This window comes from Thalassophryne amazonica, chromosome 14, assembly GCF_902500255.1.
Source record: "Thalassophryne amazonica chromosome 14, fThaAma1.1, whole genome shotgun sequence".
Taxonomy (NCBI): domain Eukaryota; kingdom Metazoa; phylum Chordata; class Actinopteri; order Batrachoidiformes; family Batrachoididae; genus Thalassophryne; species Thalassophryne amazonica.
This window is the reverse complement of record NC_047116.1, coordinates 32,775,765-32,791,859: the sequence shown is the minus strand read 5'-3', so window position 1 is coordinate 32,791,859 and position 16,095 is coordinate 32,775,765. Positions and strand designations below refer to the sequence as shown.

The following is a 16,095-nucleotide window of genomic DNA, read 5'->3' as shown; positions in this document are numbered from 1 at the left end:
GTCTCTTGCATATTAAAGATGGCTCTCTCAAAACTCTGTTGTGTAAAGCTCCAAAACCTGTATGGAATATTGTTCTAGAGTCTGTATCCAAAGGATGCTGTCAAAATGTCACAACAAATGCTTTGAAACGTTCAAGTTGATTTGCCCCTCCTCTTGTGTAGAAACATACTAAAACACAAGTGAATGGACTAGAATTGTAATATTTTTGAACTTCATATTTAAAGGTTGTGGTCAGTGCAGGGTCTATGTTGCTTATTTGTTAGAGGAGGGGTTAATGATGGATTCACAACATGACACAAAAAGGTGATAAAACTTTAATAATCAATAACAATCAATTTTGTATCCTCCCAAATTTACTTCCATAATTTAAAGGATAAGACTGTGTCCTCCTTGTGTCATGTGACATATAGTACTACATTGCATTCTTAACCATTTGCCAGGTGAATAAAGATGACTTTACATACGTATCGGTCAAAAGAGTAGAACCTCTCTTCTCAGATAGCTCCTGTCCCTTTGATGTCAGCTCACCTGAAGTCACCTCTGAGGTATTAGCAGAACCCACAGAGCCCTGGGGGTCCATTGATGCTTTTCACCAGAAGTGAGCTGTAAAAGACCTTGTGAAGCCGCGCAGACCCTTTGAAAGATTTCTCTGATGGGCAACAGGTGAAAAGTTCCATCCAGTTCTCCACTTCACTGCACTTTGTGACACTCCTGCTTTAGCACCTTATCACATACAATTCTCTCTTTCATCTGCAGCAAATACTCACCGGCTGCTGCAGACACCAACACTGAAGAAAACTGTCAGTTTCTCTTAAATCACGGCTTTCTGAGAATGGAGGAGGACCCAGATAAAATATAGTGATGTTGCATTCTTTGTGTAAATGGTTACAGGAAACGAAATATCTTCTTTTAAAATGCTGCCTGTAGGAAATGTATATTCCTTTGCTCAGGCTGGTACAAAATTCAGCTACACTGTAAAATCTTATGGGGGTGGACTTTATAAATTGCATTAGTGTCTATTAATAATGTCATGTCAGTGTATGAGTAGGAACTGATTCTTTTATTAGAATTCCCAAATGAGCCAGACCAACAAACCACACACTTCTGTTTTCAAGCACAACACATATTTAAAGCCAGTATAGCAAATAATAAATACAGCAATTTAGACGTTCAAGAAGACTCGTATATATGCAATGTAACAGTTAGAATACGGATCTTATCCATCTTTTATGCCTGACTATATTATTTTTCCTTTTTGACGTGAAGAATGACATTTTGGAACATAAAGAAGGCTTTTATGGGAATGCTTTGCTGCACAAAGAAGGCACACTGTCTCACTGAAAAGTTGAAATGTGAAGAAGCCAGAGTCCAGGGTGAAGAATGCTGGGAAATCTCCTTGATCACTTCCTAAGCGTGAACAATCCTTCCTTTGACCAGCATCGACTGGACATCATAAATATCCGTCATAGATTTTAGAACACTTATTGTGTGCATGTGTGCACGCCTGCTGACTGATAACTCACTGGTCATGGATTCCTGCGTGTGGCAGTGAATATCAATGAGTTATGAAAATTCAGCAGTCACAGCTCGCCTCACTCCTTCACCTTAAAGAAAGTCCTCTCTCGGTTTTGCTTACTTAACTCATTCTCTCCTCTCTTACCTTGCTTTTATTTTCCTTGATATAGTCAGTGTTTCTACTTGCAGTTAGTAGCTAATGTCCACCAATAACTTAGAATGAGTGAGTGAGGTGCCATCTTGGGCACGATGTTGCATTGCATCCAGGAGTGTAGGTGGTCCTCCAGTCTACAGATAAGAGTCTACAGTCTCCTTCATGTCGGTTGGTGGTTGCTCCCTTCCATCAAAGGATGGCAAGTGCTACAAAGGAGCAGAGTAAGCCCTGTTCAGGCTTGGAGAACCACCATACCATGGCTTATGGCATAGGTGTCAAACTGATTCCAGAAAGGGCCAAGAGGGTGCAGGTTTTCTTTGTAACCACCAACTCCACCAGGTGATTTCACTGACAAACTCTTCCCATCTGCTCAAAGTGATGTTCATCAGTGAAATCACCTGCTGGAGTTGGTGGTTACAAAGAAACCCTGCACCATCTTGGCCCTTTCTGGAATCAGTTTGACACCTATGGCTTATGGGGTCACTAATTCTGCTCCTGGAGTTCACCTGCCTTCCATGTTTTCCATATGTAGCTTCTGCAACCACAGCTGATTAGCCAGATCTGGTGTTTTCTAAGTCTTGATTGGCCAAGTACACTTAACTTAGAATCTGCAGTGAGTGGATCAGGGAGAGGTGGAAAACATATGCAGGGCAGGTGATGTCCAGGAGCAGGGTTGGTGTTCCCTTTGTAGTGTGAAGCAGATGAGAGTTACAAAGGGAGTGGGGAAAGTGGTTTGCATCGCAATTTCCTTCAAAAGAAGAAACTGGAGCGCCAAGGCTGCTATCTCTGCAGTGCAGTGCGAATAGGTTGTCCGCTGCATAGTAGTAGTACCAAACTTTGAGGTGGACATGCAGGTAGAAAAGTGGAACAATCTTTAGGATTACAGTCTTCCACTGCTATCAAGGGACCTTGTAAAACTCTGCAGTGGCTGCACTGTCTGAGAACCACAGTCTTGAGAGTTGCCAGATCTTACAGGGTGGATATACCTACCTTTGGTTTGGTCACAACAGTGTTTGACATACTGAGGAAGTGACAGTTGCTATGGTGGACTGACTCCTTCTGATTGTATCAGATGACAACCCTCTCAATGGGTGTATTAGGCAATTCTTTGGGTGTTTTATCTGTAAAATATATATCCTATAGCTATACCCTGTATTTGAGTATTATCTTAGTGAGAGTGACTTTTAAATTGCAGCGTCATTCCATGGCTGACAATTACAATTGCCCCTGAGGTGACCCTCCTGTCTTCATGGGTGTTCAGTGCTTCTTCAGTTTTCACAAAGTTGGGGGCTTCAAGTTGCTGGATCCTGGTTTCAGCTTCCAGAGCATCACATGGCACTTAATAGTTGTAGTGTCGCTAACGAGATTCATCTTGTCCTATTAGAAATGCGCTGAAGACTCCTGCAGAACCTCCTGTTCTGTCATTTGAATTTGTGACCACAGACTGTTGTGGCTTCCTAAGGATTCAATTTTGAAGTTCCATTAATTAATTAGAGTCTCTGATGTCTTCCCTGTGAATTTTGGCATTCATCAGGGATATGTTCTAGGTCTTACTCTGTTACAGGTTGTGTGGACTAGATGTTGGGTGAGGTCATGGAGTCCATCGACTTGAACTTCATTGTTGTTGAAGAAAGATTCACTGACTTTGAATTTGTGGATGATGCTGTGATCTTTGTTGAATCAGTGGATGCCTTTTTTGCAGCACTTGTCAAGGTGAGTGAGGAGTCGAGCTGTCTGGTTTTACGATTGTCCTGAATAAAAGATAAAATCCAGGTTTTCATTCATGTCCTGTATTCAGTTATCTGAACTTTATCTGATGAAAAGGTCATATTGTTAAGAGATTCTTTTACTTTGGCAGAGACATCCAGACACATCTGGGAAGAGTTTATGGAGTTATGACTTTGATGCTACTATCCTTGCAGGGAAATCATGGTCCAAATCTTCTGAGGTGTAGTGCTTCCAGTTCTGCTGCATGACCTAAATTAGTGGTTGTCACAAGAACGTCTTTGGTGCTACATCTTACCTTGGGTACTGCTGGAATGACTGGGTTTCAAATGAACGGTTCCTCAGGGAGGCTCAGATGAAGCATATTACTTATATTATGGGGGAACCTCATCAATGACACTATGTCCACGTGGTGCCTCCTTTATCTTGATCCAGTGTGCAGGTACCTCAGTGTTTGGGACCCCAGTAACTGGAATAGGACAAAAGGCTGCCCACATACCACCTGGCTGTGACAGACACAAGAATTACACAGGGGTTAAAATATAAAAATGTTCCAATCATATTGAAAACTATACCACATTATTTGTCTGATCATAAAGATTCCAAAAAGGTACAGTTTGGACTGTCTATGACTGAATGTTATGGGGTAAAAACCTGAAGAATGGTGACAAAGGTCAATTTCAGTTTTTACAGGAGTTAAAGTTCCTCCAATTTTAGTAAATAATGGTGCAGATTGTTGATTGAGCTACTTGGATTAATAAATGGAATAGTTTTGACTGTGCTGAATGTCTGGTCTCTAAAGTAAAGGTCAAATAATGTTGACGTCCATTGACTTCTATGACATGTGACCTGATAACTAAGCATGATACATGGTGCAAACTATTCCTTTTTGAAACCCTATTAACTCAACCAATAATATGTATCACCTTTGAAAAAAAATTTGAGCAACTCTAACTTTTGACCCCTGTACAAACTGAAACTGAACGTTGTCACCATTCTTGTTGTTTTTACGCCATAACTCCATAGAATTCAGTCATAGGTAGTCCAAACTATACCTTTTTGGAATCTTTACAATCAGACAAATAATGTGGTCTAATTTTCAATATGACTGGAGCATTTTTATATTTTGACCTCTATGTAATTCTTCAATTGACCCTACGTGGCCGCCTATTGAAAATTCAAGTGGCCTGTCTGTTTTTTTTTAAGAGTATATTTAAGGTGTACTTTTACCAAATTTGGTGCTTGTATCACCATTTGAAGAATTCCTCTGTAAATATGCTGTTATCTGCTGCACTGTATGTGCTCCTAATCCAAAATACTCACCTGAATTCTGTCGCGCACAAGCGATGTGAGGGTTTCAGTACAGACTATATTTGTCTGCTCCTGCCAAATAACAGGCTGACTTGGCCATCTTTTGTGGATCCTTTCCTGGCTCATTCCCCGTAGACTTCAGTCCCGTCCGTGTAGACACATAAGAGGTTCAAGATCAGACTGTAACACCCTGCGTGTCTTTGATTGATAGAAGTCCAATCCTGAGATGATAGTGGTGCATTTTTTTGTTGTTTTTTTTTAGCAGATCGCTGCATCTGGCACCCACTCGTGCTGCTATTTGCAGCACCTGTGATGGACGACTGTTTTGGGAATTAGTCTTTTATTTTGAGGTCTTTGACCTGATTTGTGTGATGATGTGTATTCACAGGCAGCAGATTATCACTCTGTAAAAAAGCATAAATGCAGTCATCCTGTGCAAAGGATCGGAACTCCTGCTGAGTGTCAGATGATCGTTGCTCAGTATGCATTTCAGGGTGTGTATCCATAGATGGCACTGTGCGTCAGGCTGACATTCACTCTCGCTTGCTTTGTTTCAGTGACAGTTCCAGATCATTTCCCTTCATCCTCCACACCTCCTCTGTTCGTATCTCTGGTCAAAATCTCAGCTGTAGTCAAGAAATTGATCCATCTGATTCAGCTGTGTGTGTTTTTGTGTGTGTGTGGGGGGGGTTCTTAAAGACAGGGAGGGGGTAGCTTTCTTTGGATGTGGTTAGGAAATTATCGCTCCTCTATCTAATCTTTATGTTGTGACTGGGGTTACACATGCAGTCATCTGATAGCAGGATTCTGGTGGGCGGAGGAGAGTTGGGTTACAGGAGGTCATGGCTGGGGTGGAATGGAGGACTGGTGCATGGACAGGCGTGCTGTTTGTTTGCTTTAGGTTTTACGATCCTGAAGTCAGTATTCACTTCCTGTTTTAACATAATTTGTGTTGGGTAATTTTTTCCTCTTTGCTTTAATTCTCTGATATATTTGTTTGTTTTTAAGTAGACCGGTCGAGCGTATTTGCAGAATTTACTGCTGTGACTAAACAATTATCTTCCAGTTTTTGTAAACAGCAGCAGCTAGAAGTGCAGTGATGCCTCATGACATGAAATTTTGTGACAAAAAATGGTGATGATTTGTGTAACGTTGCTGTCTTTCAGTGGACGCTACGATTGGTGTGAGTATATTATGTGACAGTACTTTTCAGAATTCTTAACCAGTGGTGGACACAGCTAACAAAAAGGTTAGTTTCGATAACAGTTAATCTGCTAACTGAAAAGTTAACTTTTATAAAGCTAAATCGATAAACCCCTAAAAAAAAATTTGCGGAAGTTACAGAAAAAACCTAAACCAATAACTTCCAATATTGACTTCAGTAAACTAGCAGCTACTGACACAACAACGAGAAAGCACTTCTGTGTCAGATCAGCCTTCTCACAGCAAGAGAGACCTGGTGACCACAGCGAAAGGAAGAAAGAGAGGAAATAGATAATTTCTCTTCACACCATACAGACTTGCCAGCATATCGCCTGTTATTCACAGGCATACAGTTTTGACTCATGGTTAAAATTGTAAACAAACTAATTCCAGATAAGTTGTTTAAATTAATGTCATGTATGTCGTTTTATAAAGTGAAAATATCAGCTATATGTTTTAGTTTTAAAGTAATGCACTAATTTTGAAGGTTTTAGCGTTTAGAAACATGTCGCAGTGCATTACGGGTAAATTAGTTTCCTGGCATGAGTGATTGACTGCACACACAACTTACTGAAATGTGTGGTGGCTTTTATAAATAAATCTGTATTTGTAAGTATGTCATTTTCTCATTTGTAAAGAAAAAAGCAATTTGAAAACTGAAAATTCTGTTTAAGTGGATTCATCACTTTTACCGAATGTTCATACTGCCATGAACACTGCCATGACAGTGTTCATGGCACATGTTCATGCCACACATCGGCTTGAAGGCTAGAGCTGTACTTCTCATAGATGTTTGTCTTCTACAAAACATGTAGCAGGCAGGCAGGCACTAAAATCTTTGAATCCAGACTTCACAAATGTTTTTAACTGTTAAGCTTTATTCACTATGCCCACAAAAATATATTAGCGGCCTAAAAATTATTGGACCTAAATTTATCGGAAGCTAATTGGTCCACTGATGGTTTTCAAAGTTATCTGAAAAGCTAATCTGTTAATGAAAACATTAGCTTTGATAATTAGCGGTTAGTGTTCCTGTGAAGGCTGTCAGTTGTCCAGGTGGTTTCCATAGTAGAGAAACTTGCTTGACGTGAGGACGTTTCGCTTAAGCGTGGGTTCATGTGTGTTACCAACTGACTCCAGTTTAAACTGTCACCCGTGGACACCATCACTGCGTTGCAGTTAGTAGCTACTTGTGTCATAATAATTAAGACAAGAATGTGAATTGTGTTATTGGCCGAACTTTGTTGTGGTACTAACCTGCCGGCAGTCTTAAAACTGAAAACATCACGTGACACCTGTTCTGTTTCCGTTGTACAACTGTAATTCCCACTTGGGTTCATTGTGACTAACTGGTGTGGAGTTGCACCTCACTGAGAGCATTTTCTTCTCTTTGAGATCGAAATTTGTGCGTAAGAGCATCTCTGTGTGTCTGATGTTCGTCTCGGTCGTAGGTCTCTGTGTACGTGCATATGAGTGAGAGAGGTACCACACGTCTTGCATATATACTCCAAGAGTGAGAGATGACCCTACTCGATTTGGAATACCGAAATGCATTCATGAACATTTAGGTAAATTCTTTCGAAATAAAATTAAGGACCACAATGGAACTAAGTGCTTGCACTTTGTTGTGTTAGCCGTTTATTATAATGTGATTGGATCTTATACACTTTGTCATTGTAATAATAAATAGAGCTAGAACAAATGCATCAAAGATGAATGTCTTAATCAGAAATGGACCTGCTGAGATAATATCTGCAAGATAACTTGTGTACCAGTAATAAGTAGGAAATGTATTTTTTAAATTTGCCAGTACTGACAATAGACCCTATTGGTACGATGGGCTTTAATAATTTAACCCTGATGCTCATTCAATACTGGGTGTCGGTACCCATCACGAGCAGTATCTATGTTTCCCCCATTACATACAAAAATAAAAGGCACTCAGAGAACACATGCCTCTGTCAAGGCCACATATTCCACAACACTAAAATACCCACTTTTACTTACATTTAGCGTCAATCATCAAGCCTCATTACCAAAGAATTTATCTATACGCTCATGAAATTTCATTAAGATCCATTCATTACTTTTTGAGATAAAAGTTGCTATATCACTAACATTTTTCTGTATCCCATATCCAGAATATGTTCCAGACTGACTAAAAAATTGCATAAATGATTTCCTACGACATTATTCATCTTCTCACTAAATGTTATTTTGTTTATTTATACATTTTTTTTAATTAAATGTTCCTGAAAGCTTAAATAAATGGTAAATGGACGGCATTTATATTGTGCTTTTTTATCTGCATCAGATGCTGAAAGCGCTTTACAAATAATGCCTCACATTCACCCCGATGTCAGGGTGCTGCCACACTCACTACACACCGGGAGCAACTAGGGGATTAAAGACCTTGCCCAAGGGCCCTTAGTGATTTTCCAGTCAGGCTGGGATTTGAGGATCTTCTGGTCTCAAGCCCAACACCTTAACCATTAGACCTCCCCCAAAAACCTCTTAACCTAAACCTTAAAACCTCTTCTGGATTAAAAAAAATGTGTTGCAGATTATCTGTCTGCTTATCAAATTTCATCAACGTCCTCTTGCAGCGTTTTGAGTTAAATGTTGCTATACGAGGTCTGTGAGAAAAGTAACGGACCTTATTATTTTTTCAAAAACTATATGGATTTGAATCACGTGTGATTACATCAGACATGCTTGAACCCTCGTGGGCATGCGAGAGTTTTTTCACGCCTGTCGGTTACGTCATTCGCCTGTGGGCAGTCTTTGAGTGAGGAGTGGCCCACCCTCTCGTCGATTTTTTTTTTCATTGTTTAGGAATGGCTCAGACTGCTGCTTTGTTTGATAAAAAAATTTTCAAATCGCAGACCTCGTGTACAAATCATTCTTATGGACAACTTCCAGAATATATTCCAGATCACCAAAATTGAATGATTTATTTCCCAGAACATTATCTGTCTACACACCAAATTTTATAAAAATCTGTCCATTACTTTTGAGTTATTCTGCTAAGAGACAAATGACAGAGAGGTTACCTCCTTGGTAGAGGTAACAACTACACCTACACACTCGAAAGCATACATTTACACCCCAGGTCGAAACAATTATACTATTATTTCAGAGAATCCCATTCTTCCACAGTCATTCCCTGTCAGATTGTTCTTTGTTTCCATTTAAACATATTTGGAGTGTGTATCGCACACTGTCATTAGAAACCAGAGGCGCCTCTTCAGCCACAGACTGCTCCTTCTCAAGTGCAGGACCAACAGACTGAAAAACTCCTTTGTCCCTCAGGCCATCAGACTGTACAACTCCTCACTCAGGGCGAGGAGGAGTAACAGGACGACAGAGGATGGGAAGGAGAGGAAAAGTAGTAGCCAGTAAACCAGTATCGATCAGTATGTCTGGTATTTATATTATGTATTTATATTTATATTGCAAACTGTTTTTCTTTTTCACTTTCAATACTCTGTGTGCTTCTTACCCTGTGTGCTGCTCTACAATGCTGCTGGAACCTCAATTTCCCTGAGGGAGTCTTCCCAAGGGATCATTAAAGTTCTATCTAATAAAATCTAATATCATTTATTCTAATCAAACTGTGAGCCCTCTGTTGTGGGCTGATTACGGTATAGCCAGTGCTGTCCTACTACAAGTACTCAAAGAAGTAGTTATTAAAGCGAATTCACAATGTGTTGCTTACTGTTTTGTTGTTAATCCAGCATGACAAGAACCAGACAAGAATTCACAAACAGTAATTTTCCAAATGGGGCTTTGTGTTCAATGAGACGAGTATGTCAGTGGTTAGTTGTAAAAGTGGACATAGTGAGTAAGTATTTTGCTCGGAGCTTTGGGATTTTCTAATCTTGTCACAGTGTGAGCAGAGGAAACGGAACAGCCAATTAACCTTGACTCCTCAGCGGAGACGGCTGATGAGTTCCACCCCTGTCCCAGATTCATGTGCAGCAGGACCTTCGTTTCACACACGTGAGCTCTCAGCAACAGGAGGGCATAGTTTCACGGGGCTGCACAAACTCTTGATCTGCCTTACTGTTTTTCAAATCTATAATAGTGCAAATAGTGTTTGAGCGCACATTTTAAAAGTTTGCTAAGAGCCTAATTGCTGTGGTTTTCTGCTGTAGTTTACATTCCCAGGGTTGGCTACCAATGTTTTTTACTGGGTGCCTAGAGCCAAGTAGACAACATTTTGGTTTGTCAGACGGAACAGTGCTGCTATCAGTGCGGGGAGCTGCCTGAAACAGTGCGTGTGTGCGTGGATGCGTATCTGTGTGTGAATTTATGTGAGCTACGGAGTGCAGCCAAGCCTGTCCAACTAAGACACCAGCGCCTCTCATCTCTCGTCCCATCCGGAACATGTTAACCCTGCATGCTCTCTCTCTTTCATCCTCTTTTTGCAGTTTCTCTCTCACTCTCTCTCATTTCGCCTGTATCTGCTCTTCGTGTCGGCAGGTCCCACCAGGAAACCGAAATATGTGGAGAGTCCTCGTGTTCCTTCTGATGCCATCGTTTCAGCGCTGAGGAAGGTGGCCGAAAACAAGGACTCCACTCACAATGGTGAGTTTTGCTCTTCAGTTATTTATGCAAATGTGTTCATCGGTGATACAATGCTGTCATTTCAATGTGCAACTTTTGCCTCACGCTGTGATCTGTCTCCATAGCTGGGTGTGCATGAAAGAATGTTACTGTTTTGTGGATGGGATCGGGAAAAGTCTGTGATTTAAGGGTTAACTTCAGCCCCTGCCTGAGTTTTCTATGTAAATCAACACATACAAGCTCCGTTTCAATATGTATGTGGTTTCTATAAACATGCGATTTATATGAAAGTGGTTTGGGTTTTTCCACTGTTAGATCTATTTGTCTGACCAAACCTTGAAGTTTGTTTGATGGGAATGAACTGAGGATTTTTCAAAGCAACGCTGTCCTCTTTTCAGCATTTCTCTGTGTTCCACAACACCATCCATGTTGTTAAATTTTTTTTCTTGTGTTACGAACGTTCCTCTCAGTGCACTCTTCGGAGCTAGAATTCCTCCCGCAGGCTGAAGTGGAGCTGTAATAACTGTATATCGCGCTCACATACACAGACGGCGGTATCCCTGCATGGTTCTGTCACTGTTGACTGTTACATACCGAGGCAAGAGGGTGTGTCTGGCGTTCAACTGGCACAGAGCTGTGCTTCACTTCAGAGGGGGCTGCCGACACATTGTGGACACCGTCTAAATGTTATCATCACAGCTGACAGTGTTTGTTGGCTAAATTAATCCCAGCCTGAACTGTGTGAAACCTGGCTGGGATTTCTTGACTGGAAATAGAACTACATAGAGAATTATTGCTCTGGGACGGTTCATCAAGTGTAAATACTAAGCAGCAATGTCCAGTGCTGCAAAATGAAGCCAATGCGCAAGTCGCACTTCCCAAAGTCGACCATGGAAAAAACACCCTGTGTTCAGTATTTGTCAATAAACGCGTGTGTAATGTTGTGAATGTCACACACATGTACCCAGGGACTGTGGTTGGAAATTAGCTATTTAGCTAAAATCTGGTGCAACTCATCTGTCTCATTGAGCTTAATGATGCTGTACATTGTCCCTTAAATAAACTAATAAACTAAACTAAACCAAAACACTGTCAGCTGCCATGCACCTAATATTTCTTTTACTTCGTTGTGTCTACGCTGCTCTGAGCCTCAGCATTTACAGCATTTTTGTTTTACATTGTGGTGAGCTGCATGGGAGAATGGCAACCGAGCCACAACTTTTGTTGCTTTTGCATGCTGCCTCTACAAGTGCTTTAATTTTTACACACAACAACACAGAGACAGTGGTGGAACTCATCAAACACACTACACTCCTCACTTATGGTACCAGCAAATAACACAAACAAACTCACTCACCTTCAACCACTTACTCCAATTAAGGGTCACGGGGGGCTGGAGCCTATCCAGGGGCCAGAGAGTGTGAGGCAGGGTACACCCTGGACAGGGTGTTGCAGGGCCACACATACACAAACACACTCACACCTACACACAATTTAAAATGTCACATCCACCTAACTTGCATGTCTTTAGACGGAGGACCAAACCGGAGCACCCAGAGCAAACCCACGCAAACACGGGGAGAACATGCAAACTCCACACAGAAAGGCCACTGGTGGGAATCGAACCCATGACCTTGTTGCTGTCAGGCAACAGTGCTAACCATTAAGCCAACATGCTGCCCCACAACCAAACTATTTAAATAAATTGGCATATTCAGATGCAGGCGTGTACAGGGAGGTGTTTGATACTTATGCATGTGCGTTTAATTCCATGTTGATTTGAATGTATAAAAGGAACGTGCTTGGATCCATGCGTATGCACACTTTGATATATGTGAATTTCTTGTGCTTATGCCAGTTTCTGGGTTTTAACGTACGCCATGTTTCAGTAGGAAATCGACGCGTCTTTGTACATGAGGCCCAGGTTTTCAGAGACATCTGAGGCTGAACCAACTGTTGTGAAATCAGACTGTCTAGCCTATGGAGAATTTTGCAATTGCACCATTAGCCTTCCCCTTTTCACCTAACAACCTTGACAGCTGCATGCAACAAGCCAGTGTAATGGATGGAACACATAAAATAGTAATAATTTTTAAATACTTATTTATTTTTTGCTCATAAACCTTACTTATTTATGATTGTACATATGGAGTGCAGGGGTTTTTATCGGAAAATTTAGCAAGGGGGCAACACCAGATGCAAGGGAGCGGAGCGACTATCTTGGGGGGATGGTGCGGAAGGCGGGGTTTTCAAAATTTGAGGTCAAAATGGGGCATTCTGAGGCTTCTTGAAGGACCGGAACAACAATGCCTGTATGCTAGAAATAAGGCTTTTTAAAAATCTGCATTTCTGCAAGGGGGTGTTAGAAAAACCCCTGGAGTGTGAAATTCTCCTTTTTCTTTATTTTTAAAATTTGCCATCCATTTTGTCTTTTGGGGGGGGTGTCATATGACACTTAATTGTTTTGGCTGCAAAGGACACACCTGTTTTCCTTGTATGGATGCTGCATTACAAGGAGCCTTTGAATTGATGCCGCCTCGTCACACCACAATGACATATGCATATGACGAATGCAGGCTGTAATGAAATGGATTATGGGAACTGTAGTTTCTTTTTAGTTGTTGGCATTCTTGGGGCAACTTTTAAAGGTTGACTTCACACAGTGACTGACAACCTGAGTGAGACGAGCAATTTATGATGCGTTTCATCACTTACGCATTTTTGAACTTGCTCACTTCTTATCTTAGCCTAAAGGGTGAAGCACCAACACGCCACACCCAATCTTAAAGCTAGAAAAACGCACATGCTGCATCTGGTCTTAATGGGTTAAAAGGCCTTTGTTGTGGTTGTTTTTTCCCTGAGTGGTTAACTCTACCTCTTCTCCAATTTCATAATAGGCTCAAAACACTCTTGTGGTAAAGCTGGGCCAACATTATTATGTACATTTACACAGAGCTACCATCTTAATTTCCAGAAAATTGTTTTGCTACCTCAGAATATGTGGCGTTTTGCCATCCACCCGCTGGAATGCCAAGAACAGATACTCAACCCCTGAAACCAACAAAAGGAAAACCAACCTAAAACACAATGTAAATTTAACTTGACGTTGTGTTATTCTTATAATGCAGTCTAGATGTGAGAGAGAACAGTGGCAGATCTTGTCCGCTGACACCAAATGAAAAATGACATTGCAATTTCTTGGTCAGTAGCCAGTTTAATTTAGGACTTGTGTAATGGTTCCTATTTAGAACAACACCAAAAATAATTTCCCCCTGAGTTGAGTTTGACATATTGGGAATTTTTGGCTCTGCTTTGTAGCTTTAGATGTGATTTTTATTTTTTTACATGTTTCCAAATGCTGACTCATCTCCCAATGTCTCACAGAATTGCAAAAAAAACTATTTTATTCTATTTTAACAACACACAGTGAGTCTTTTGCGGTATTCATTGCTGTCATGGATAGTTAATCAGTGAATGTCAGCAACTTAGTGATGAGTAACTACTTCCTTCTTCCACAGTCAAGGTTAGCACGTAAAAGATGTCTACTGCTGAGAAATTACACCACCATGAGGAATAAGCCAACTTAATTTCACTAATGGAGTCAAATCATGTACAATTAGGTGCTGTGTAAAAACCAACATAATGATGGCTAATTGTGATAGCAGAATAAGACCCCATGCACAGCTGGCAGTGGATTTTGAATACAAGCACACAATGCATCACCATGGAGCGCATACCACAAAACCTTCTATTTCCAGTCTAATCAGGTCACGCACACTACACTGATGTCAGAGTTTTATACCCCCGCAATCTAAAATTGGGGTGTATATAGGAATCACCCTGTGCATCTGTCCATTGGTACAGAAGACTTGTAAGTGCAACTCCTCCTAAACCCATTGAGTTGAGTGGTTAGAGCTGCATGCTTGTGACTAGATGATCTTCAGTTCGATACCCTGTCGGACAGAAAAATCACTAAAGTCCTTAATCTGCAATTTGCACCCATGTGTGTACGTGTGTCTGGGGGGTGAATGCGACATATTATTGTGAAGTACTTTCAGCATCTGCATCAGTTGGATAGTTGGAAAGCCACTATATAAATGCACTCCATTTCCCAGTTGTCAGTGCACCTATTCCTAAACCCTTTGGCCGATTTCAATAAAACATCAACCAATGGTAGTACACCATACGGGGATGTGCATGGACACAAATACTTGTGGGCTACATTGGCAAGTGGAGATAATTGGAATTTTGTTGTTTATTTGATACATCATATGATACTGGCAGCACGGTGGCTTAATGGTTAGTACTATTCCCTCACAGCAAGAAGGTTGTTGGATTACTTCCCAGCAGGGGCCTTTCTGTGTGGAGTTTGCCTGTTCTCCCCATGTTTGTGTGGGTTCGGGTGTGAATGTGTTTGTCCGTCTATTAGGGATGGGACCGATCCGATCCTGGATCAGTATCGGGTTCCGATACTGACGTAATTCACGTATTTTCTCCGATACTGGAGAAGAGCCGCTGTGAATCCTCTCGACTGCTGTTGTTTGGTCTTTGCTTGTTCACTGCCGAGTGGGAGGAGGAGGGATTTTTCTGAAGCCGGGCTGTTTGAGAGAGCTCTCTTCCACAGTGTTCTAGCTGCGGTTAGCGGCAAAATTCTGCTCAGCTCTCGGCTTCAAATTGTCTGTTCATGGAGCACGGATTTTCCGAAAAATTACCTTAATTGTTGCTGAAAATATGTGCTGAAAAGTTAGCCACTTCACTTTTCTGAAGCTGTAAAACACCAGCTCTGTATGCAGCCGAGGAGGACAGCGAACAGAGATTCTGTCCTCTGAAAGGGAAAAAGTCTCCATTAAAATCCTTTAATCCATTAAAATCGTGAGCAACGATGATGATATTTATTTTACAGTTGAAAGGCTTTGTGTTTACCAAAAGTTCGAAGTTTTACAGCACTTAAACAGCGAGAGAGGAAGAAAAAGAGAGCGATATGGAGGGAGAGAGAAAGCGAGTGAGAGAGAGAAAGAGAGACAGACAGAGGGGGAGCGAAAGGGAGACAGGCAGGGAGAGACAGAGAGGGAGACAGGCAGGGAGAGAGTGCTGCCTTTTCTCTTTAAGTCTATAAAAATAAGGTTATAAAAGTCTATAAAAAATAAAAGTACTTAATTCTTTCACCATAACATCAAATCTAGGCTTTCTGGCAAATTGTAGCTCAACTTTCAGGTCTCTTTTTAAGAAAATCCTTATATAAAATCAACAACAATAATAATAATATTAAAGCAAACAGAGTATCGGATCTGGAAAGTATCGTATCAGCAGATATCCAAAGTCAGGTATCAGGGTCTGATTAGAAGTGAAAAATTGTGGATCGGTGCATCCCTACTGTCTACATGTGGCACTGCGACAGACTGGGCGTCCTGTCCAGGGTGTACCCCTCCTCACACCCTATGACTGCTGGGATAGGCTCCAGCCTCTCCGGGGTCCTTAATTGGAACAAGCGGGTATGAAAAATGGATGGATGTTGATTTAAGAATTTCAACATAAAAGATTTGCTCTTGCATAAGTATTATATATTCAGGCAACTAGTATGGCACATGAGAGGAACTCGGGATTCATTAGCATGGATA

At 41.1% G+C, this 16,095-nt stretch overlaps 1 protein-coding gene across 1 annotated transcript in view; it reads left to right on the top strand.

Annotated features, from left to right (window-relative positions):
* Window positions 1-16,095, top strand: part of tanc1b (tetratricopeptide repeat, ankyrin repeat and coiled-coil containing 1b) — a 201,748-nt gene that overhangs the window by 81,276 nt on the left and 104,377 nt on the right. Inside the window, 1 exon segment of the mRNA XM_034186667.1 lies at window positions 10,394-10,498. Coding sequence (XP_034042558.1) covers window positions 10,394-10,498 — 105 coding nt within the window.